Here is a 24,039-nt window from a genome sequence, read left to right as displayed (position 1 = left end):
TTCCTGGAAATCACTGTTAACTGTGTGCACAGCATCAGTGCAGCTGAGCCCAGGCACTGGGTCCACTGTTCTTGAAGGGCCCCAGGCAGGGCAGGCAGGGGACGATTTGACTCATGTCAGTGCTCCAACTTCACAGCTTACCTGTCCTAGGAGAGCTGCAATGAGAGAGCTCTTTCCACTTCCAACATTCCCACATATTCCCAAAACCTTCCCCTACCAGAGAAACAGAAAAAAGACACAGTCATTCCACCAGTTCTTTAAGGGTCTTGGGCCAAATGTGTTGCCTTTGGCAACTGTGCTAGCCAGGCCAGGTGGTAACCAAGGGGTCACTGCCGGCTCTAAGAGATGGCAGATACAGTCTCACACCCCAAACCTGATATGCAGCCTGGGAGGAGGCAGGAACCTAAGTCTTAATTAAGTGCTTTCCTTGGCATAACACAGAGGAGTGCCCAGAGGACTTGCAGAAATCATGTACAAGCACTGATGCGAAACAGCCTTGTGCTGGTCTGGGACACACATGCCCTGGACATGAGGACTGTCCCTTGCCCACACTCCAGGAAAGCAAATCTAATAGAAGTTAAAGGCTGCGCAACCCAGGGGGACAATGGTAGCCTTTGAAATACAGAGAGCCAAGTGTTTTTCAAAAGTCATTTTTTAAGTATCCTTCCACCATACCGAAGCATAATCTGAAATTACTGAGCAGTTATGCTATTCCAACACATTGGGTTAATGGGTTATTCTACAGCTACTAATCTATTAATTCAACCACAAATCATTGTAAGAGACTGCTATGTGCCAGGTGCTGTTCTGGACACTAGCAATAGGACAATACAGTAATGAACATGACAGACAATAGTTTGGCTCTGCCCTCAAGGAGCTTGTGTTTTAGTTGGGTGGACCAAAAGTCAATAAGTAAGTAGAGTATGGAGTATGTCAGGGACATGCCATGGAAACACATGAAGCAGGGAGGAGATATGGAGGAGATGAGGGTGGAGGGAACCTTACTGAAAAAGTAAATGTCTTAGCTTGAGCTCTCCCAGAAATGGGCCCTGAATCAAAAGATTTGAGTGAAGGTAGTTTGTTTGGGAGGTACCACGGGAAGGGGAAGGTGACCCATCAAGGGTGTACTATTATGTCAGCACCCATGGGAGGCAAGTGAAGTTCAATCTTGCTGGGAAATCCTGGGAAACTAAGGGTAGTTCTATACCCCCAGCGGCTGAGGGAGTTGGGGGTAAATAACCAACAGCCAGTGTTGGAGAACAGCTTCCTTGGCTGTGGATGTTCTGCTGCTTTGTGGGTGGTGGGGAGGGCCCTAGGGCACAGATACAGATCCAGCAGTTGGAAGATGGCCAGGGCACATGGATGGGTCACTGGTAGTATCTGCTACAGGTGCCACTTGAGTAAGACATGAAGGAGGTGAAGGAGTGAACCATATAATATCTGGGGGGAAACTACCGCAGGCAGAGTGAGAGTCCATACAGAGACCTCTAGGCTGACCTGTGCCCACTCTTGTATTCAAGTGAATACAGTAATGCTGCCGTTGGAACATCTAAGAGTATTCTCATTAAGACCTGCTTTCAGTGATCCCTTAGAGAAAAGATGGTCCTCGTGGAGCTAAATATTTCTCCTTTCCCATCTGAGATAGACCAGAAGGGTCCTGACTGCCACCCCCAGCACATGAAGACTGCTTCTTATCATCATGAATTTCTTTGACAAGTCTTTATGGAACACCAGGCATCATGCTAGGCACTGGGCATAAAGTAGTAATCGAGGCAGATGGGATCCCTGCCTTATGCAGCTCACACTGTCACTGAAACTTCAACTCAGTGAAACTCATCCATTTTAATCCCATTAGAAGGACTTCAAAGAAGAACTGGGACACTTCAAAGACTTTGGGACAAAGAGACCACGGGGATGGATTCAGCTTCTAGGCATTTGGCTCTCTTTTGAGTTCTGTCCACTCTCTGGGGCCAGGTCTGAGCCTTCCAGAGTCATCCTTGTCTTCAGGAGAAAATCCATGTGGCCTGCACCCCCAGGATTTCCAATTATTCATTTGTTCATTCCAAAAAGAGTCTTGGGAACCTATACTGTGCCAGGCACCTGCTTTGGTGCCAGGTCACAACTGTGAATGAGACAGATACATGCCTGACCTCAAGGAGACTATAGCCCAATGGAATCCTGAAATTAAATTTGGGAAAATATGGATGCTCTGAATTTAAGATATTTAAGGGATGCTCTTAAGATGGACTTGGTTGTGAGAAGAAAAAGGCAACAATAGCTAACATCAGTTGAGACTTACTATTGGCTTAGTGTTTTTGTATGATATCTCTCAATTCTCACGACCAGCCTATAAAGTGCTATTATTATTAAAATATCCATTGAACAGGTAAAGGAGGAGAGGTTCTAAGAGGTTAGGTGGTATATTCAAAGTCACACAACTACAAGTGGCTGGGACTGGAACACACGTACACCAGGTTCCAGAGGCATACCCTTAATCCACACGATGCTGTGTTGCCCCCTTGTTTCGGAAAACATTGACCCTGTCCTTGATGCACAAGCCCAAGAGTCACCAACATAATGAGAAGGAGGAAAGCAATGAGGAGGGTAAAAGGCAGCTTCTTTAAAACACAAAAGTACTTCACTGAGGCCTCTCTGGAACAACTCTAAAGGCATGGTTAGAGCAACCCAGGTGCTGCACAACACAGGCAGGGGAAGGGAATGAGAAAGCAAAATGGTTTGCACCCAGCAGGACTTATCTGAGAACCTAGCTCAATTGCACTCAGCCAAACAAATACCATTTCCAACAAATACATGGCAGCCAGTCTTGTTAACAACAAGAAGTACCTACACCAGCTCTTGAACTTAGCATCACATAATAAGTAGGAACCTCTCCTTCTATAGTGCTCACGTGGCAAAAGGGTGAGTCAACAACATGGGAGATTAAAATACTAGGCACAAGATTATGGCGAGTGCTGTGAAATGTGTAAGCCTGATGATTCACAGACCTGTACCCATACATTATATGTTAATTTTTTAAAAAAAGAATACCTAAAAAATAATAAAATAAAATAAAATATTAGGCACAAGATTAATGCTGAGCCCTCTGCAACAAAATCAACAAACATTGCCATCCCCAGAGCACTGCTGCTGAGTTCCCAGTGCAAGAGAACCACATGTAGGAGAAGGCCACACATTCTGTAAATGCAGAGCTTTGTCTAAAGACTCTATTCCCCAATCCTGAAGGGGAGCAGCCAATAGATTGGCTGGCTTGCTTTCCTGGTTGCTTGTTGATCTCATTTGCTTTTAACAAGTATGTTGCTGAAGATCATAGATTCTGGGGCCAGGTGCCCTCGGGGTGAAGCCACTTGCTAGCAGTGTGGTCTTGGCTGAGTTATTTAACCTCCCTGTGTGTCAGGTTTCTCAACCATCAAGTGGGGGTAGCTACAGTACCTACCTCTTAGGTTATTGGGGTGGTTAAATGAGTTAATTATGCACCTGGTAAATAGTAAGTGCTCTTAATTGTCAGTTATTATCCATCATAGTACTCCATTGTGAAATTAAGAACAAATCTAAAAAGATTTATAAAAGGTAGTCATTTTGAGCCTAGCCACCTGAAATGGATTATTCATTCAACGTTAAAACTGGCTCCTTTGGAGTTTGAAGATCAGTACTAACATAACCACCATCTTCTCTCAGCTCAAAGAAAATGTCCCCATTAACCATGTACATAATTTTTAAATTGGGGAAAGAAAACAACTTAGATACATCCTCCCACCACCATCACCACCCCCAGTTCAAACGGAATTATGTTAGGCCTTGATAAGACCACAGCTGTGAGATACAAGGAGGAAAGATGGAAGCCACACCTGTAGAACACATACTCACCTTTCTCACCGCAAAGTTTATATTGTGCAGAACTAATTTTGGGGAGCTACCACTTTGCTCCTCTGGGCCAGGAACTCTGTGGGCTGATGAACTCAAACTGTAGGCCTCTGGCCTCTGTTTCTTGAGACAATGATTTTGGTTCTGCACTTTCCTTAGGTCACTTTTTAAGCTTGTTTCTTGATCCCATGTCAAGGTGGCATTTGCTAAAAGCAAGACAGTATCTGGGTCTTCTGGTTGGGTGATGTAAGATGGGGGGCTTTTATCTATGAGAATTTTCTAAGATTAAAGAGACAAAATTAACTGGGCAGACATTATCCATTTGCAAGAACCATCCCAATATATCTTCTGATGACCCAAAATCATAATCTTGGCAATTTTACTTAAGACATTCAGAGAAGTTATCCTGAAGATATTTCCCCTACGAGAAGCTGCAGCAGAAATAGTCTACTAGCTCATGCTATCTAGGACAGATGTTTCTTTAACCACAAGGTCTATGTGGGTCACCCACATTGGAGAATGCTAATATCAGGTACATTTCTTCTTCATGCCCAAGGTAATAAGTTTTTGCCAGCTTTGGATGGTGGGCTTCATTACCTGGCACTGATGCTTATGAAACCAAGGTCACATGCTCAGCCTCTACTGTGTCTTCTTCCTAAGTTCCCACTCAGCTCAGTTTAATAAAACATTTGCCAAGTGCCTACCCTCTGCCATTCTGGGGTAAACAGCGGAAATACCATTATGAATAAGACAAGATTCCTGGCCTTGAAGAGATTACTGTCTGCGGGAAGATGGGAACATAATTAGACATTTCAGGGAAATGCAACAAGAACAAAACACTGTAACTTCCAGAGAAGGGAACTCTACTCCCCATCCTGAAGGCCATGTATTTGAGCCAAAGCTGAATCTGTATAGGTGCTGTACAGGCAAAGATGAGGGAGGGAAGAGGAGATGGAAACTTTTTAACAGAGTACATTGCATAGTAAAGACAAGGAAGCATGCAACACCACAGTTTATTGGGGTGAGGGCATGAAACAACCAATTCAGGGTTATGACAGAGCTCAAGATAGGAAGGGTATAGGAAATCAGGTGGAGACATAACTAAGGACCTGCTGATGGAAGGCGCTCAGTCTCAGTCCTAGAGAGAACAAAGACTCAAGGATTTCAAGCAGGTGAATATCAGTGGTCAGACCACTATTTTAATAGCTCTCTGGGGGCTGAGTGTGGTATGGATTTAAGGAGAACAACAAGGGAAAAAGAAGATAGGTTCATAAGTCACTGTGATGATTCAGAGGAGAGATGATAAGGTCTTGAACGAACATGATGGCAGTAGGGACAGAAGAAAAGTTGAGAAGTCAAGAAATAGCATTATTCCTCTAGCCTAAGACATCTAAGACATATGTATAATAATATATACCATCAATGTGATGGTGTTCATGCTTCTGTTTTGTTCAAGAAGTGATGAGTCAACAGTGCCACCTTCCAACCCAATCTTACAAATAGCACTCTTAAAATTGAGGAAATACAGTGAGCAGAAGGTGACCCAACAGGGCTCTTGATTAGTTGAATGTAGATAGTAAGGGAGAAGAGGGATGGATACAAGCACCTCAGATGCCTAAGATGACTTCCAGATTGCTGGCCTGAGTGAAAAAAAAATTATTCAATTAATTCACACACGTCTGGAACACCTCCTCCTTTTCCTTCCCTTGCCTGAACTTCAAAACCAGTTTATACACCCTTTTCACAAGTCATGTATCCTTAGTGCGTACATCAATTCCTGGGATACCTGGTCCTACACTAGACTGGAAGGCTCTTGAGAGTAAAGGCTCTCTCTTCCTCTTATTTTCATTTACCACAATGCCTTATATATAGGAAGGACACAGTAGATCTCCGATGACTGACTGACTGAATGAATGAATAAAGTAACTAAATGTATAAATGTGGTGCCCCACCACCCTCTTTATCACTACTATCACCACACCCATCATAGGACAAACCAGGAAGGTAAAGGGGAGGAGGATGGCTCAGTGCAAACTTAGCCCCATTCCTGGGACAACTTAAGATTTATAGCTTGGAAAAAGAGGTTCAGGAACATCATCTCCATGTATGGAGATTCTATTTCATTTTTACTAAAAAGGCAGACCACCTTATAAAGCTCTCCTTATATATCTTTTGATGCACATTTATTGATCCAACTCTGAATGCAGGGTCTTCTCCCAATGTTCTTCAAACCAGTGACTCAGCTCTCCAATGGACTGACACAGCTTCCCCATATCTGAGAATTTTCCCACCTAAAAATGAGATCTCTCTTCCCTACTCACCCAGCATTAGTTATACCTTCATTCTCTTCAGAGAGACATTGGCTTCGGCCATTGCTTTGACAGAGAAAGGCAAGATTGCAATTGAAAACTTCATTACATTAAACATGGCAATCACACTAAACACCTGAAGAACAAAAGAGAAGTATAGGGTTTAGGATGAGATGTTGCCTTGGCTCTGAATCATTGTATCTATGGGAATTATATTTGTTGAGATGAAAAATAATGGCACAGTTGGAGTTCTTACAGGAACATTTTTTTTTCCCATTTCATGGCTCACAAAACATGAGCTGGCAAATTAGGGATAACAATATCTTAATCTCTTTTGCTCTGGATTTTCATCAGAATGGTGGGAGATTTATCCCTTGTCTCTGTCAGTACAGAGAGGATAATGTCCAAGGAAGTCCTCTAAATGAATGTGTTTGGAAGTCTCCATCTACATCTTTACAAGGCCTAGACCATTCACTCAAAACCCCATGGATTGTCCTAAGTTATCCTCTTTTTCCAGTTTCTTCAGAGGCCTCTGGCCCTTCACATCTAGAGTGTCCTTATCCGTACCATATTCAGCCCCAAAATGAAGGCAGAAGTTTTCTGGAAGAACCAATTGGCCCATGCTTGCGGGTGGAGAGTGACTTCTGGTTCTCCTGCACCTGGGGTCTGGCCTCCACACCCTCACCAGACGTCTGAGACAAATTTGAAAGCCTCTGTTCAACTGCCATTCCCAAAAAATCACCTCCCCTCCTTACTGGGACCTTTCTCACTGAGCCCTGCCTCGTAGGTGGTTAACATCATACAGCTTCAATGAAGATAAGTTTCCTCACTCCATCTGTGCCCCACGGGTGCATGATCTCATCTCTCAGATTTCATCTTCTCATCTGTCCAATTTGTAATTAGCAACTTCTCCCTAACCACCCATTTAAGAAATTAATAACACAACTTCCATCAACAAATCCAGAGTGATCCTTCCTGCTGTTGTATGGGCCCCATGGACAGAGCCCTGGGCTTCAACTAATCCTCAGTAGTTCTGTAAGGGGACAATGTAGAATGCTGTCTTTATCACATCTGGTCCCAAATCCATCCCCAGAGAGAACTCAGCTCCCCTAAGTCCCCAAGCACTATCTTGGCTCAGAAAACCCAGGCCTTGGTTGACACAGCCTGATGTGAGCCAGCACCTGGGGGCTGACCTCCTACTGATGTGGCCCTGACAGAGAAGACAAAGGATTCTGAATCTGAAGAAATATGTGCCTTGCATTTGGGAGAATTTGTTCTTGGCCTACATTTCTTCTAAATCATCAGTTTAGAAAATATTAACCACATGCACTCAATTTGGTTTTAAATTTGCTTGATGTATTGCTGGGGAAAGAATCCTTTGTCATTGTTTGGGATCATAGAACACAGTCACAATAACTGGAAAGCATTCTGTTGAGGCTTTGGTATGTCATTGCCATCATTCTGGCTTTGGGTTCATGGCTGAATTCAAGCCCCCAGAGTGTGTGAGTAAACTGTGTGTGAAGAACCCAAGAAAACAAAAAGCACATCACAAGAAACACAGGGAGGTTCTAGGACTGACAGCGCCATAACAGATGCCCCCTCAGCAAGAGCATCCTGCCTTCTCACACATCCCCCTTCCCCTCAAAATCTGTGATTTTTGGTGCAACTATTGCGTTGTGACCCCACTTGCTTATTTTGTTCTCTCTCTCTCTCTCTTTTTCTTGTTTTTATTGCCCTTCCTCTATTCACTTACCCTTCAGATACTGGGTTTAATAACTCAGTTGTTTATTTCAGCCAGCAGCTTTTTCCCATCTAGCCCAGAGTTTCTTTACCTTTGAGTGCACAGACCCCCTTATAAAAAAAAAAACCTGAGCATCTCACATTCATTCTAATTCTCCCTCGGAGGCTTCCAGCCCAAAATCGCCTGGCCTGGGTGAGCATCAGGCTAATAAGAACAACAAACACTTACACAGCATTTACAACGTACCAGGCGCTGTTCCACATGCCTTCTTTTATAGAACTCCTTCAGTCCTCACAACCACAGGGACTATTATAACCCCATTTGTAGATAATGAAACCAAGCAAGAGAGATTCAATGAATTGCCTCTGTCATGGTAAAGTGCCAGAGGTAGGATTTTGAAAAGGGGGATTCTGACCCTTGCATCTCCCAGTACCTACGACTCCTCCCACCAAGAGAACTCTCATAAGCCTCCCTTCTTATAAAGCGTAGGAATAATTGTGAATAAGGCAGCCAAGTGCTTGTCTGATTCCAGTTTTGTTTTCCAAATGTCAAATTGTGTTCCAACATTAACCACTACTCCTGCACTGACGTAGACTGAACAAAAGTCACTGTTGGGCTATCCTGGGCTCACCGCAGCCCAAGGACTTGTTTTTAAAAGTCAAGATAGAATTCTGGCCCTTCCAGGATTGGGTATTCTGTGCCAGTCCAGTCCCGGGCCTCTGCAGGCAGGGAGACGCTTCCCACCTGGCACTTGTCAGTGCTACAGTGTGAAGGAGGCCAGTTCTGGAGATGGTTCTTACCACCGGGGCAGTGAGCCTGCGTTTGAGGAGGATGTGGCAGGTGAATGTCAATACAATGGCTATTGTGGATGCAATGGGGGTCAGGGCTGAGTTTCCACTTTGGACAAATCCAGCTTTTTCCAGTAATTTCCTTTCCCGCTTCCTCATATCTGTAAATAGAGAACAGTCCATGATGGATTTATTTTGCAGCACTAAGAAATGTATCTACCCCTACCTGATCCTCCTAAAAGAGGATCTCTAAAAGAGATTCTCTAAAAGAGAATTTAGGATTCCTATTGTGGAGTTTAAACTAGAGGAAGCACAGAAAGTCCTGGGCACAAACTGGGAATTCGGTGCATGTCAGCTGCCATATTGGATGGTTTCTGGGGTCTTTTCCAATCCTGATTCTGTGTCAGGAAGTCCTACACATGGATGCCTACAGGAGCTAGGCAAGTGATGTAAATGAAGGCAGTGGGCAGAGAGTAAGACCAGAGGGAAGGTGTGGAGTGTAGCAAAATGGGGACCACATGCCTCAGTGAAAGGGGCCACAACCTCTCAATGCAGGGCAGCCCAGGGTCACCAGACCTTTAGCTATTCCGAAGACTGGGATCTGGAATTTTGTGGGACATCCTTCTCCTTGCAAATGTTGGGAACTGATTGGAAAGTTTCTAAATACTATAGAAACCAAATAAAACACATGTGCCAAGCCTGGAGACTGCCAGATCGGGGTTCCTGTCCTGTGTCTCAGGAACAACTACCAAAGCCCAAGAGCATTTCTCCCTTTCATGAGTCCAGATGGGGTCCATGCCTCTGCATTGCTCACAAGTTAAATTCAAGCCTCCTTCTCCTGGTGTTTAAAGTTCTTAACTCCAATTCTAGCCTCTTCCACAAAAAACCCTTTCACACTGGCATCATGGGGCCATCACCATTCTTACTGAGTACTCAGCTGAGCACTGCATAATGTTCTCATTTGATCACTCTCATCACTGTGTGACAAGGGAGGAGCTATTATTATGCCCTCTGGCAGGACAGAAAAGCCATCACAGGTTAAGTAACTTGCTTTTTAATTGGTCATGGCACAGTTGGAAACCAGTTCTACTACAGTCCGAAGTTTTGCTGTCCACATGCCCTTTACCTCTGGGATACCACCCACTTCCCTGTTCCCAAGCACATCCTCACATATCTACCTCTAGGCCTTTGTTCCTGCTAGGGGTCTTCCCCAGTTCTGTCTATGTCTGAATCCTTGCTATCATTCAAGGCCTTTCTAAAATGCCACTTTTGCCATGACGCTTCTCCTGATCTCTCCAATGGGATGTGCTCACCCCCTCACCCTCCTGGAGCTTCTCTCCATTTCCTTTGTGACATTTTCCCCATTTCATCCTACAGTTAATTCCTATGTTCACTCATTCAACAAATTTTAACCTGATGTCTACTATTGACCAGGTGCTACGCTTGGTGTTGGACAGCATAAGAGTCAACAGAGTCTCAGCTCTCTTTCCACTGGGGAGACAGGCAATAAAGAAATAAACAAACAAATCCTGTCATTACTAATTTGTTGGGCGATATGAAAGAAATGAACAAGATGAAGTGATTAAAAGGAATTGGTAGAGAATGGGCCTGCTTAGAACTATAGTCAAGAAGGCCTCTTTGAGTCAGCGACATTGAGAGGAGTCCCAAAGTCACCATCAAAATCTAGCACAAGAGCACTTCTTCAGGCAGAGAGAACAACAACTGCAAAGATCCTCAGGTATGAATGAGCCTGGATGTTGTTCTAAAAAAAGACAGAAGGTTCTCATGGCCCAAGCAAGTTATCAAGGGTTAGGACAAGATGTGATGAGATCAGAGAGGTCTTCAGGGGTCAGATCATGTTGGATCCAACAGGCCATAGAAAGGAATTTGGATTTATTATTTTTTTAAAGACTTTATTTATTTATTTGACAGAGGTCACAAGTAGGCAGAGAGGCAGGCAGAGAGGGAGGGGGTTGCAGGCTCCCCACTAAGCAAAGAGCCCGATGCGGGGCTCGATCCCAATACCCTGAGATCATGACCTGAGCTGAAAGCAGAGGCTTTAACCCACTGAGCCATCCAGGCGCCCCAAGGATTTTGGATTTAAATCAAAAGTCCTAAATTGGAATAATCTAAGTGTGATAAGAAGCCACTAAAGATTTTTCAGCAGGGAGGAACAGGATCTGACTGACATTTTTCAAAGGTCACAGTGGTTTCTGAGTACATAATGGATTTTAGGGGGAGGGAAGAAAGCAAATGTTGCATCTGGAAGTTCTTTGCATACTCCAAAAGGGAGAGAATATTGGCTTGCACTAGGGTGGCAGCAGAACGAAGAGAAGCAGATTCCAGACATATTCTAGAGGCAGAGCCAAAAACTTATAGCTACTGTGAGTTTAGTTAACTCATTGTTCCTTCATCCTAGAAGCAGGAACACTTTCTCTTAGAATTCTATGTAGCTCCCATGACCTTGCACATAGCAGGAAGCTGATAAATATTTATTGAGTTAAACTGACTCAAATTAAAATGAGTTGAATTAAATTGAACTAAGTCAAATGGAATCCAGTTTAATCAAATCATTGTGCTAAAGTGAGTTCAAGGTGTAAGGGAAGTATTTCTGGGTCTTCAAGGAATGTTCCAAAGGGTTGCCAGTGTCCCAAACTGCAGCATTTCCTTGGGCAATCTCAGAAACAAGTTTTCTAAAACCACTCCCTAAAACACATACCCAGCTTCAGGGCCAATTACATGCTGATCTAAAAGTGTAATTGTAGATCCAGAGAGTCAATTGTAACAGTGGTTCAGATCATTAACCGGCCAACCACCTGAGTCTATGTCAGCAATTATGTAAATGTTCCTGCAATTAGATTTGCATTTATATTTGATTGTAATGGTTTAATATCATCTTTTTTTAAAAAGCTATGTATGTGTCCTCATATCTGTGCAAGGAATGTCAAATCAGGGGGTCATCCAATCATGATGATGTTGCTGCAGGCAAGGAGATATATATACATAAGCGCAAGTGTGTGCCTGTGTATGTGTATACATCTTCTAAGTCAAGGAAATATCTTGAGATAGCTCTTCTCTTTATAATGTTTTAGTGGATTACTTTTGTGAAAGGTAACTGGTCAGTACCAACATCCACATGCCTTCATAAAGGCTAGACCTTATGTCTCTCACCTGTTGAGCACTTGGGTTCACCAGAACAGATGCCTGGGTCTATTAAAACTTCTGCAATCCTTTGAAAAGCCTGCAAAGCAGCTCAATGGGGTCCCCACAGCCCCCTTTCTGGAATGCCTGGCCCCAGGAACCTTAAGAACACTTTGGAAGAGCACATTCTACAGAGTAAGTGGTTCTTCAAGCACCAGCACATCCTACCTTGAATGGTATTGGTAAAAGATTTTTCCCAGGCGTACATTTTAATCAGCTTTATGCAGGTCAGAAACTCATTCATTGTCTGAACTCGCTTGTCTGTCACCGAAATTGCTGATCGTCGGAAAGCTGAATTGAGCTTAGCCATAAACATCTGAAATCAAGGTACAAACAGTGTTCAGAGAGAATTGCTGAATTGCAGTTGGCCTAAAAATCCAGGGATCAGAGTATAAGTGCCAGGAAAAGTTCAAAGGGAAGTTGGGCTAAGATTCTCAGCCATCCTTCCCTAGAGTTGTGGCAGCCGATGTGAACCAGGGGACAACACTGGAGATCAAGCAGGTGATACAAATACATGAGTTATTAGGATGCAAAGAGAGTGTTGGGGACTTTGACAAACTGGAAATCATACCTTTCTCCCCCAGGGCATTCAAATTCAAGTTCTTAAAAATAAAATACACTGTGCCAAGAAAAGAAAGCACATTCATGAACACGAAGTGAGGGCACAGGCTTCAGGTTCCTGCCCTGGAAATGAAACCTTCTATCCAATTCAGTGAGAACATGTGTGCAAAATGCAAGCATACAGCGGTTACAGTTGTGAAGACCTGCCATTACCTGGATGGGGATGAATACGATGTACACAGATATCCCGATGAGGGCTGTGGGGCCCAGAATGAAAAAAGCATACACTGCACAAACAGCCATTAGGATAGGGATGGTGGCTGGCAAGGGACAAAACAAGGCAGCTTCAAACAAGGAATAACTATCACTTGATAGTATATTGAGCACCTGGAAAGAAAGCACATGGAATCAGGCTTTGGAAGCATCACCCAAACATCTCCTCAAGTGAGAAGAGAAGGAGAGAAGAAACTGCCTTAAGGGGGAGGGGTATTGCCAAGGGACAAACATGATGAATTTTGTGGCCCTCATGCTGATCTGATTTTGGAGAGGCCAGTATTTTAGGACTGAGAATCCCAATGAAGAAAGACATAAAGAGTAATAAATATTATCATCTAAGAGCAAGCTGGAGAAACGGCTAGCTGCCTACCCTTTATCTATCTCTCCTTCTTCCTGCTTTATTCAGAGCACGAATGTGCCCAGTTAAAAAACTACATTTTTTAGTCTTCTTTGTGGAAAGAGTACGGCCATGTGATTATGTCAAGGACAATGAGATAGATATGAGCCAAAAGTGTCAAATGGGAATTTGGAAATGCATTCTTAAAGGGAGCCAACTCAACTTAAAGGACATATATCCTTATTCTTTTCTCCTTCCTTTTACCAGCTATCTGAAACATGACTAGCATGACTGGACCTCCAGCATCCATCCTAAACTATTATGGGAGTCATGCACTAGGATAGTGACAAAGAAAAGAAGATCCAGAAATCCCCGTACCAGCTCTGAATTGTTCTCGTCCAGACTCCTTTTGCAAAATGTGGAATAAATTCATCTTGTTTAATCTACTGTTACTTTATATTTTCTTGTTCTATGCAACCAAGTTCATCTTAACTGATACAGGATGCTTTGGACATAATGAAAGAGCAACTGTAAGACAGAGGCAAATCTTCTCCCTTACCTCATGCCACCTGGAGTTCCCCTGACTAGGGAAATTTTATTGTGTAAATGGTGAGGATTTTATTGGTAAGGTTCAAAGGCTTAAGAAAATATAAATTCAGGGCACCTGGGCGGCTCAGTCAGTTGTGTCCAACTCTTGTTTTTGGCTCAAGTCATGATCTAAGGGTTGTGAGATCGAGCCCCATGTCAGGCTGTACACTGGGTGTGGAGCCTGCTTAATATTCACTCTCTCCGTCTGTCCCTCTCTCTGACCCTCTCTCTTTCTCCTACTCGAAGAGAAGAGAACAGAAGAGAAGAGAAGAAGAGAGAGAGAGAGAGGGAGAGAGAGGAAGGAAAGAAGGAAGGAGGAAAGAAAGAAAGAAAGAAAGAGAGAAAGAAAGAGAGAAAGGGAAAATATAAGTTCTGAAGTCCAGTAGGCATAGTCTTTATTATGGCTTTGGCACCCCAAACTCTACACAATCAGAATTACTGGATCAATTCCTCACTCATTTTTTTAAATGCCTGTGGTGTATCCCCTACTGCCTCAGTGTCCCTTTTGACAATCAAAGGCATTGAATGATGTCATCCCCCAGCCCTAAGTCAGCTGGAACAAGAAAGTTTTTCCAAATTCTCCAGCTTGAATGGAGCCCTCCTTTCACTGAATTCCTCTGATGTTTTGAGTCTCCCTCACCTCATTTAGCATGGAAATAGGATATAATGGGCAGGACATTGGACAAATAAAAAGAAGGCATATGCACCATCCAGGAAGCACATTTCACTCATATTCAGAAAAGCCAGGATTTAATTTTCTAAAATGAAACTCTGGACCCGCTTACCTCACCAACAGAGATGTGTGCCAGCATCTTGAAGGACACCAGGTTTTCGAAAACCAAAGTGGAGACAGCCACCTTCAACCGGATTGCAGTGCGGTAATTTATGGCCCAGGCAAGGGCCCAAAAGAGCACTTTGGTAAACTCAGTAGCAAAAAGGGCTATGCACAGGCCAATGCCAGCCCAGACATTCCTAGAAATGCTCTCGGTATGTTGGAGGATTTGGTGAATGAGAACCGTCTGCAAAACAGCACAATGAGAGAGAAGAGGGCCACTGGGGGTTGAGGTTTGTATAGGAAGCCTCAGATAATGTTGGCAAGCTGACTTTATGAGGCAAACTTTTTAATTAATTTCAGTGGCGGCTGCTGTGCTTGACAAGGATTAGCTTTATGAAAATTTGCCCCCAAGGAGCTCAAAGATAATGACAATGTACTAAACCCACCAGCTCGTAGAGAAAGTAACTAATGACATTCTTTGCCAGTCTAGGGACCTGTTTGACAAGGCAGAGGAAGGGCCACCCCCACTCACCGGCCCTATGGCTGCCATGATCACACACAGGATGTTGGCCACAATATCCATCAAAACACGTGTCCTCTGGAATTTCCAAACTACTCGGCCCAGAGAGGCTTGCTCAGGACCCACTCTTTCTACCTCTTCATTCCAAAGGATTCGAAATCTGTGATGAAAGAACAGGAAGAAGGAAAGGGACTTACATTTCCATTTGTTGTTTGAAACTACTTGGCTGGACAAACCTCTCAAAGGTGCTCAACACAACCCTCATCCCTGGCCGTGGTCGCTCTACAGAAGCAGCTCTGATTCTCTTTTCTTCCTTTCCAGGGCAGATGGGATACAGGAGGGGCAGGAAGGCAGAGCCTCGGCACAAGCACCAGCTGGTACCTGGTACTTGGGCACTTTCCAGGCCTTTATTTCCTGCTCCTACTGCCCGTCTCTGGCACAATACCAGTTCTGAGTTAAAAAAAAAAAAAAAAAAAAAAGACAGAGGCAACAGAAAAATGACAAGAGTAGTCTTCCCCAGAACAGGGAGGAGTTAGTCCATTTCAAAGATCTGAAAGAAGGCAAGTGTGACAAGAGTGTGATGAAGGAGGAGATAGGCTGGCATGACACTGGGAGGAGAGGCAAAGGCAAATCCCATGGACCTCATAGTTCTCAGAAAGGAGTTTAGTTTATTTTCTGGAGCAAAGGAAGCCATTGCAGGTTTTTAAGCCTAAGTGATAAGATCATTTTACATATCTAAAAGAACATTCAGGTTGGTGTGAGAATAGTGGATTATAGGGGGAACAAAGGCAAAAGCAGGGGGACCACAGCAGGAGACTGTTGACAACCAGGGAAGAAGTGATGGTGGTTTGACACTGGATTTAAGGAACATGCATTTGAGAAAGAATGGACAGACACAACAGGACATGTTGATGAACTAGATGTGAAAGAAAAGGGAGGGAGGATCAGGGACCCCAATTTTCTGGCTCAACCAACTGTGTGAATGGAGTTTGTCAAGAAGAAGAGAAGAGCATCATCAGGTTGGGGCCCAGAAGAAAGCAGCTTTAGATACGAGATATTTATGAGTCATACAAGTCCAGCTGTCCAGTTGGATGCAGGACATATGAATTCAGAGTCTGGAAGAGAGGCGTGGACTGAAGTGGCATATTATTAAAAGGTTGTATTTGGTGTTGAGTCTTTGCAGGGGATAAACTCACCTAGGAATAGGCATAGCATGGAAGAAAAGAGGACCCAAGTTGATGTTGGGTAGATAGAAGGAAACATTAAAAACAGAAAGAAGTTCAGACCAGAGAAGTAGAAGGAAAATCCAATACTCCACAGGCACTGGTCCAGCTCCTTCTCTCTGGCAACTTTCTCTGGACTATAGATATGGGAAATTACCACTGAGTGAGATATCTGCAACACATGGGTGAGGGGAAGCACAACTGTAGAAACAATTGCAAGACCATGATTAACATTCCCAGTCCTTTAAGCACATACTCCAGACTATACTTTGCACTTTACCACATGTGGCCAAAGATAAGAAGACTCCCAAAAGAAACAAGTGCAAAAAAGTCTTAGAGAAGTTCCCCATTGTTTAAGACATTATGATTCATCACAACCTCAAAGATCAAAGCAGCTGGGAGAAAGAATGAAGTTAATGTCTTTATCCTTATGCTGACATGGAAAAATCTTTATAAATGCTTACTGAAAATAGCAAAATGGTCAACCATTCTATAACACTTCACTTTATTTAAAGAAAAAAAAATGACATGTAAATGGGAGGAAGAAGAGGTACTGATCCACAGAAGATGGTACAACAGGGTATGCTTAATTAGAGTAGAAAAAATTCTGGACAGATCAACATAAACGTTTAACAATGCTGACCTCTGGGTAGCAGAGCAAGAGTACAGTAGGGATACTCTCATGGCTTAAATGTCTGTTGCTTTAACATTTTTAGAATTAATATGAATTAGGTTGAACCAATGACATTTACATTTTTTGCAAGTCAAAACTGTCAAATATTGGCAGTTTCATTTGACTCAACTTAAACATATTTTACAATATAAAAGCCCAATAATGATATTTAAAGTAAAACAAAACATGATGCCTGGAGCTGCACTCAGCAGCAGCCCAGGTGGGTCTAGCCAGCACAGTGCAAAGTGAAATTCTGGCCGCCTTCATCCCGATGTAGTGCTTCTATAAATCAGCGATAACCCAGCCAGTATGCTCCTAAGCCTTGGGCTGTAGCTCACAAGCATCCTTTTTCCACACCATCTTTCCCCAGTCCTCACCTCCCCAGAGACTGGGTCAGTAAATTCAGTCAGCCCAACTCATGTTTCAGGGAGCACCCATCAAAAAGGACCCCCAAGGACCTGGACCTTGGAAGGACCCCCCAAGGTCCTTCCATACCCAGGAAAGGAGAGCACTCAAAGGGCACATGGGCCCCTGCATAGGATGGGCTCCTCTCCTGAGGTGACCCACAGAATCCTGGTACCTTTTGGCATTGGTATCCGATGAGTCATATGGTGACAGCGGGGGCAGGGTATCCACAGTTAATGTGTGCTTGTAGCCCCTAACCATCACTGGTGTGATCCAGGAAAATGTAGCAAAGGAGAGCAGTCCTGCATCATCCACAGGGTTGGGTGCCAGCCTAAAACAAATGAGACACTCTGTGTTCCAGGGCATAGAGGTCATTGCCCTGAGTCCCTAGCTTGAGCTCTTAACTGTAGTAATAACCACAGCCACACTTAGAAGCCATGATTCCCACCCATTAGCCATTTGAGCAATGGAGAGTGCTGGGACCCGCTCGTATCAGTCTGTGATAACTGATTTTAAGATTTTTAGGAGTTTTGCAAGTTAGTTGCTAAACATGGCCAGTATTAAAAATTACTTAATTTTAAGTAAATTGTCTTATGGACAAAGGTAAGTACTTGAAACTCATCACTTCTTAATTATTTTACTAGATTTTGCTAATATGTATATAAATCTGTTGCATCTATATGGTAGAAATACAATGGAACAGGGTGCTATGCACATCTCTTCCCAACTTGGCATTCAGTGACATCACATTGCATTGAAATCAGCCATGGTAAGCCATAAGAACTGATAAATGCTACCCACCATGGAATTTTTTTAGTGAGCCAGTGCTCAAACTTCACAACCAACCCATGAGAACGAAGGCACCTGACCTATTTGTCATAAGGAAATGAAGACCTGGAAGCTGATTATCAGAGGCTGAGGTGCATGTCTTGTGCTCCCAGGAGGATGGGGAAGGTACAGAGCAGGGCATGACAGACACCATGGGGATGAAGCAGGGAGGCTACCTAGGCAGGCACATGCTGGAGGCAAACTCATGGTTCTGCAGATCAGGAGGATGGAATGAATTAAAGCATTTAAAGTGCTCTGGCTACATAAATACCAGCTAGCAGATATAAAAAGGAGGGTGGAGGAGGGGAAAGGAGGAGGAGAAAGAAATGGAAGGAAGCAGAAGGAAAAGGAGGAAAAAGAAGTAAAAAGAAAAGGAGGAGAAAGAGTAAACAGTCAAGGAAAAGGAAGAGAAGAAAAGAGAGGAAGAGGAAGAGGTAATGAAGGAGGAAAAGACCGTGGTTTTGCCCTTGAAAAATTAACCAATTAACCACCTAATACAGAATAAAGTCAGAGACATGGAGTAATATCTACTGATTACTCAGCCATTAGTATATTCTGGACCCTGTAAGAGCTTTATACTTGTAGCAGATGCTGCGAGGATGCCGTGGGTCACAGATGCTTGGCTCAAGCTGACAACATCCCATCTTAAATGTGAGCTATGCCCCTTTTCACCACCTGTTTCAGTGCCTTCTCAGGAGCATATAAGTGCAGCCCAGAATTGCAGGGCACTGATGCCTCCAGGGACAAATCTTAACAAATGGGGAATATAGGAGCCCATGGACAAATGCACCCTCCTATCCTTTGGATGGAAAATTGTACACTTTCCCAAGAGGACCTAGTAGAATCCAGTCCCTATTCCTACAGCAGTGACACTGACGACACCATGTTGTCCTTCCCTGACCCACTTCCCCTAAATCCTCCCTCCTGCTTCCTGGGATCACATCCTGAATGAGCTACCTGCATCCAGTTCTTAGCTCAGACTGCTTTTGGAGAACTCAAGCTAAGAGAATATTAACAATGTACCATGTACCTGGCACATAGTAAAACTTTCTAAAAGGTGGCTTTTATGATACAGTCATACATTACTTCATAGAATCATTACAACAAATCATTGGAATGGACAGAAGTGTGGAATAATGACACCATTTCATAGGCAAGAACATAGTGGCACAGAGAAGTTAAAGTCCTTGGCCAAGATCTTAGAGTTGATAAGTGGTAGAGCAATGATTCAAACCCACTGCTTGCTGACTCCAAGGTCCCCATCATTTTCTTAAGCTCTACACCACATTGTCTCTCCACAAAACAATTATAACTCAGCCAAAACAGTGGGTAGTTAGCGCTTTCCTGCCTGGGGCTACTTATGGTAGCCTATTCCCTCACCTTTCAACCTTCACCTCTCCCCTCAGAGGGCTCAAGGTGCATCTTCGGTCCAGAGATTCTAGAAGAGAGCCAATGCTGTGTCACCTCACTACAGAGATGCCACTTGGCCTTCTGATGTTCAGAGGACTGGACATAGGGCCTTTTCCACGTAGAAAAGGCAGCATTTTATGATATTGTGACTAGTATAATATTAATAATATCACATCATATCATGTTAGAGTTAAGCATGTGAGCTTGAAAGTCAAGCTACATGTGTTTCTATCCTGCAGTTCATACATGACCTAATTCTCTCTCCCCATCTGTATAACAGCCCTTTGGATTGTGAGCTTGCAACTGCTTCCATCAGTATGTCTAGTCTGTTTCTCCACTCCTAGAATCTGAGCTGACTTGTGCTTCAATTTGGTCAATAGAATGCTGTGAAAGAAATGGTGTGCCAGTTCTGAACTTGAATCTCAAGAAACCCTATATGCTTCAACTCATCCTTTTGGCAGTCTGCTCTCCTACTAAGTGATCAAGCCCAGGATACCCTGATGGGGATTGATAGCCCATATGGCCCACTTGTTCCTATTGCCCCAGTCAGCAGCCACCTTGCTGACCAGAAGATTTATAAGTAAGCCTACTCAAGACCAGATGAATCACCCACGTAATCCCAGCCCAAGTTGCTGGCCCAACCATAAAGTTGTATGCTAACTAAATGGCAATTGTTTTAGCCTTCTAAGTGTTAAAGGTTAGAAAGTTTGTGTGTTACAGAAAAAAAGCTACTGGTGAACTTTCAGCAAGTTACTTAACTTCTCTGTACCTCATTTGCCCGCCCATCAGATAAAGATAATAATACCTCCATGGCGGCTGGGAAGAGCAAATGAGACCATGTCTGTAAAGTACTTGGACAGATCCTGGCACAGTGAAAGCTTTCCTTAAACACCGCTATTGTTCTCTCAGCAAAGGATAACAGGAGTGGCTAATGGATGGATAGATGGATGGATGGATGGATGGATGGATGGATGGATGGATGGAAGACACAAAGACAAGAGAATACAGAGTAGCAGCATGGGGAGCAGGGTCAGCACCCACTCTCCTGATAGGCTAGAAACTAATTCTGGAGGTTCTCCACCGGCCCTCCATCCAATCCTCCTCCTGGCTTACCTTGCATAGGGTCTCACCGGAATCATGGTTTTTAGGCTGGAGTCATATCTTTCTATAAAGGTTCTCCGCTGGCCTCGCCGATCCAGATCTGAGATAAGGTAGGGGCCTTCACCCACCATCCTGATGGCAGCCTGGAGCCCTGGCCTATTGGCCTAGGGACACTTTCACTATGTAGCAGAAAGATGAGGAAGGTCACTGAGAAATGAGGACACTCTGGAATGGGTTCAGGCATTCCACCCATACTCTACCCAGATCAACTTCCTTGCTCCAACCCCTTGACAGTTTCACCAATTAGCTTTCTATATTTATGGGTCAGGTGGGGGTGGAGGGTGAGGTGTGGCCAGAATCCCTGCCACATCCTTCAGTTCCATTTTGAGGTGTCCTTATTAGCCAGGACATTCTGTGCCTCTTCTTTTCCATTTTGGGTTGACTAAGACAAAAAAGCCTATCCTAGATTGTCTGTTGGGAGCTAATCTGTGACCAGCCCTGAATCCCAGACCAACAAAAGAGCTCCAGGAAGGTATGTTTGCTGTCACGCAAATTTGCTTCACACAGAGTGAAGTTTGTCACACACACCTCTTTTTCTTCCTGCTTCTTGTGCATCCACATTGCCTTATACCCAAGGGCTAGAGACCTCAAATGAGACTACCTCTCAGGACTGGGCACATCTGGACAAGCCCACACCCCCCCCCCACTTCTCGGACCACTGTCCCTAAGGAAAGCCAACAATCTATGTGGAGATAACACTTTTTGGAGTGCCTGTCCAGTCCATAAACCAACCACCCCATTCACCAATCACCTAAACCTAATGAATAGAGAATAATCCTTGAAGGTTTGCCTATTCTTGGTTTCAGTCCTTTCCTGAATGAAACCCCAGCTCTAGTCTTCCCCTAGGGTTCCATAACATCTTCCTCCCTATATGCTAGAGATGAATTCTCCCTTTTTACCCAAATTATCTTAAGTTGTTTTTTGTCATTTACCACCAGAGGCCTCACCACTAATATATGTATATGTGTATGTATATATATACATACACATACACGTGTGTGTGTGTGTGTGTGTATACATACACACACATACATGGGGATGCCATTCCCATGAATTTTCTCAGGAAGTTTTCATGGCTAGAAACATCAAATAAACCAATTCCCATCAAGGTTTTAATGACTGACAATTAAATGACAGAGTTGGAAATGTTCTCAGATTCAATCTTTTACAAACTCTTCATTACACAGAAGAGGAAACGAAGACCAAAAGAAGGGAAAGGACTTACTCAAGAATATATGTGGTAGTGACACTAGCATCATGGCTGAATAAGACAACTTTTGTTTGTGTCTCTCCTACTCTCAACAACAATTTGGCATCTATTCACCAATAAAAGTATCCTTCTGGGAGCTGTGGGATCCAGCACCATATGCCAAGAAACCGAGGAGTCTTGCCCACCCATTTATCAGGTAATGGACATAGAGACCTTGTTCCTGGCTCTGGGCCTTGAAGTGGTCCATGAACTAGCTCCAGACCTCCTTGGCCATAGTCTAGGAGTCCCTGAAAAATACTGCCTTAGAAAATCACTAAGGACAAGAAAACTTTTGGGGAAGTCCAGATTCCCAGTGGAAAATTTCCAGCACACCATTCAAGCAAAAAAATATATAAGTCTAGATGTATCGGAGAGGAAAAAGGGAATATTTTGACTTTATCCACACTACAACTCCCCCAAGGCAGCATAGCTTAGGGCCAAAAGAGATCTTCTCAGCCCATGATTTCTCTTATAGGGGAAAGTGAAAACTGGCTTCCAGAGCTGGCATCCAGCTGTACAGGGGGCTGATAAAGAAGCCTATTTCTCTTTCACCATATATAGAGGACTAAATTCTGAACTGCATCAGCCTGGCAGGAAGAGGCTTCAAGAGAGGCACATAGGACTCTTGGAGGGCATTAAAGGAACATGAATCCTACTAACTGCGTCACAGATTACATCAAGAAACCTGCTTTTGAATCATTGAGAATACCTCAATCACACGTGCTTCCAACTGGTTCACAGGCACCCCTACCATTCCACATGCCTCATCTACACATATACCCATCCTGTGGCCAGCTCCCTGTACATGTTGCCAGTGGCAGCAGTGAGAGGAAGCTTTGATGGATAGCTAGTGAGCATCATGGAAAACCAAACCACACCAAATCTGTGGGCTAGGGAGAGACCACAAACTTGAGCTTTAGCACCAGTTTTGGGAAAACAAAAGGGAGGCTGTCAGCATCCAGCCCGGCACTTTGCAGGATTGATAGAAAGCATATAGGCTTAAGAGGAGCAAGGAAGATCTAGAAATATGGAGCAGGCATATCCATAGAGGGTCTGAGAAAGCCCTAGACTCCCAGCAAAGATCATGGAAGGTCTTTCTCTCCCAGAGGCTGTTAGTAAAGATTGGAGGAGGTAAATGATGTTTCAAGTGTGAAGACAGCAATGCAAAACTTTAAGGAGCATGAAAAATTAAAGAAACATGACACCACCAAAGGACAATAATAATATTCTCAAAAATATGGAGATTGCAAGTAACCTGGTAAAGAAGTGAAAACATCTATTTTAAGGAAACTCAAGGAATTACAAGAAAATTCAGAAAGACATTTCAGATAAATCAGGAAAACAATACACAACCAAAATGAGAAGTTTAACAAAGAGACAGAAATTATTAAAAGAACCAAACAGAAATTCTGGAAGTGAAAAATACAATGAATAAAATGAAAAGTGTAATAGGATTAACAACAGAAAGAATCTATGAGTTAGACGACAAGAAATTTGAGATTATCCAGTCAGAGGAGAACAAAAAGAATTAAAAAAGAGTGATGAAAACCTATGCAATCTATAGAATACCATCAAAAGAAACAATCTGTTAATTGTTGGAGTTTCAGAAAAAAGAGGAAGTATGGGACAGAAGACTCATTTAAAGAAATAATGGAAGGGCACCTGGGTGGCTCAGTCAGCTATGTATATGACTTTGGCTCAGGTTATGATCTCAAGGTCCTGGGATTGAGCCCTCAGTTGGGCTCCCTGCTCAGCCAGAAGTCTGCTTCTCCCTCTCCCTCTGACCCTCCCCCTTGTTCATGATCTCTTTCTCTCAAATGAATAAATAAAAAATCTTAAAAGAAAATAAAAGAAAAGAAATGAAATGAAATGCTGGCTGTGACAAACCACTGAGTTCAATTCCCAAAACCAATAATACACTATATGTTAGCTAACTAGAATTTAAATAAAAATTTAGAAGGGGGAAAAAAAAGAAATAATGGCTACAAACTTCCTAAATCTAAGTAAAGATTTGAATACCCAAGTTCATGAACCATATAGATCACCAAAGAAACTCAAAGAGATTCTTTCTAACACACATTAAAATAAAACTGTCGAAAATCAAACAGTGAG

At 43.3% G+C, this 24,039-nt stretch overlaps 1 protein-coding gene across 3 annotated transcripts in view; it reads right to left on the bottom strand.

Annotated features, from left to right (window-relative positions):
• The window catches only part of LOC125089879 (ATP-binding cassette sub-family C member 12), a 157,479-nt gene that overhangs the window by 43,919 nt on the left and 89,521 nt on the right, over positions 1 to 24,039 (bottom strand). For 2 of the 3 annotated variants that reach the window (XM_047712351.1, XM_047712352.1), the window contains exons 2-11: positions 20,631 to 20,797; positions 17,455 to 17,610; positions 14,991 to 15,138; positions 14,469 to 14,702; positions 12,696 to 12,869; positions 12,090 to 12,237; positions 8,733 to 8,881; positions 6,220 to 6,327; positions 3,886 to 4,161; positions 142 to 213 (exon numbers count right to left, since the gene is read on the bottom strand). In XM_047712351.1, the coding sequence (XP_047568307.1) occupies positions 142 to 213; positions 3,886 to 4,161; positions 6,220 to 6,327; positions 8,733 to 8,881; positions 12,090 to 12,237; positions 12,696 to 12,869; positions 14,469 to 14,702; positions 14,991 to 15,138; positions 17,455 to 17,610; positions 20,631 to 20,749 (1,584 nt within the window). In that variant the 5' untranslated portion in view covers positions 20,750 to 20,797. Of the gene's footprint in view, positions 1 to 141; positions 214 to 3,885; positions 4,162 to 6,219; positions 6,328 to 8,732; positions 8,882 to 12,089; positions 12,238 to 12,695; positions 12,870 to 14,468; positions 14,703 to 14,990; positions 15,139 to 17,454; positions 17,611 to 19,487; positions 19,546 to 20,630; positions 20,798 to 24,039 lie in introns of those variants that run through there. The other variant, XM_047712353.1, reaches the window with a different exon arrangement.

Source organism: Lutra lutra, chromosome 17 (assembly GCF_902655055.1).
Source record: "Lutra lutra chromosome 17, mLutLut1.2, whole genome shotgun sequence".
NCBI classification, from domain to species: Eukaryota; Metazoa; Chordata; class Mammalia; order Carnivora; family Mustelidae; genus Lutra; species Lutra lutra.
This window is presented reverse-complemented; position numbering and strand designations above follow the sequence as displayed.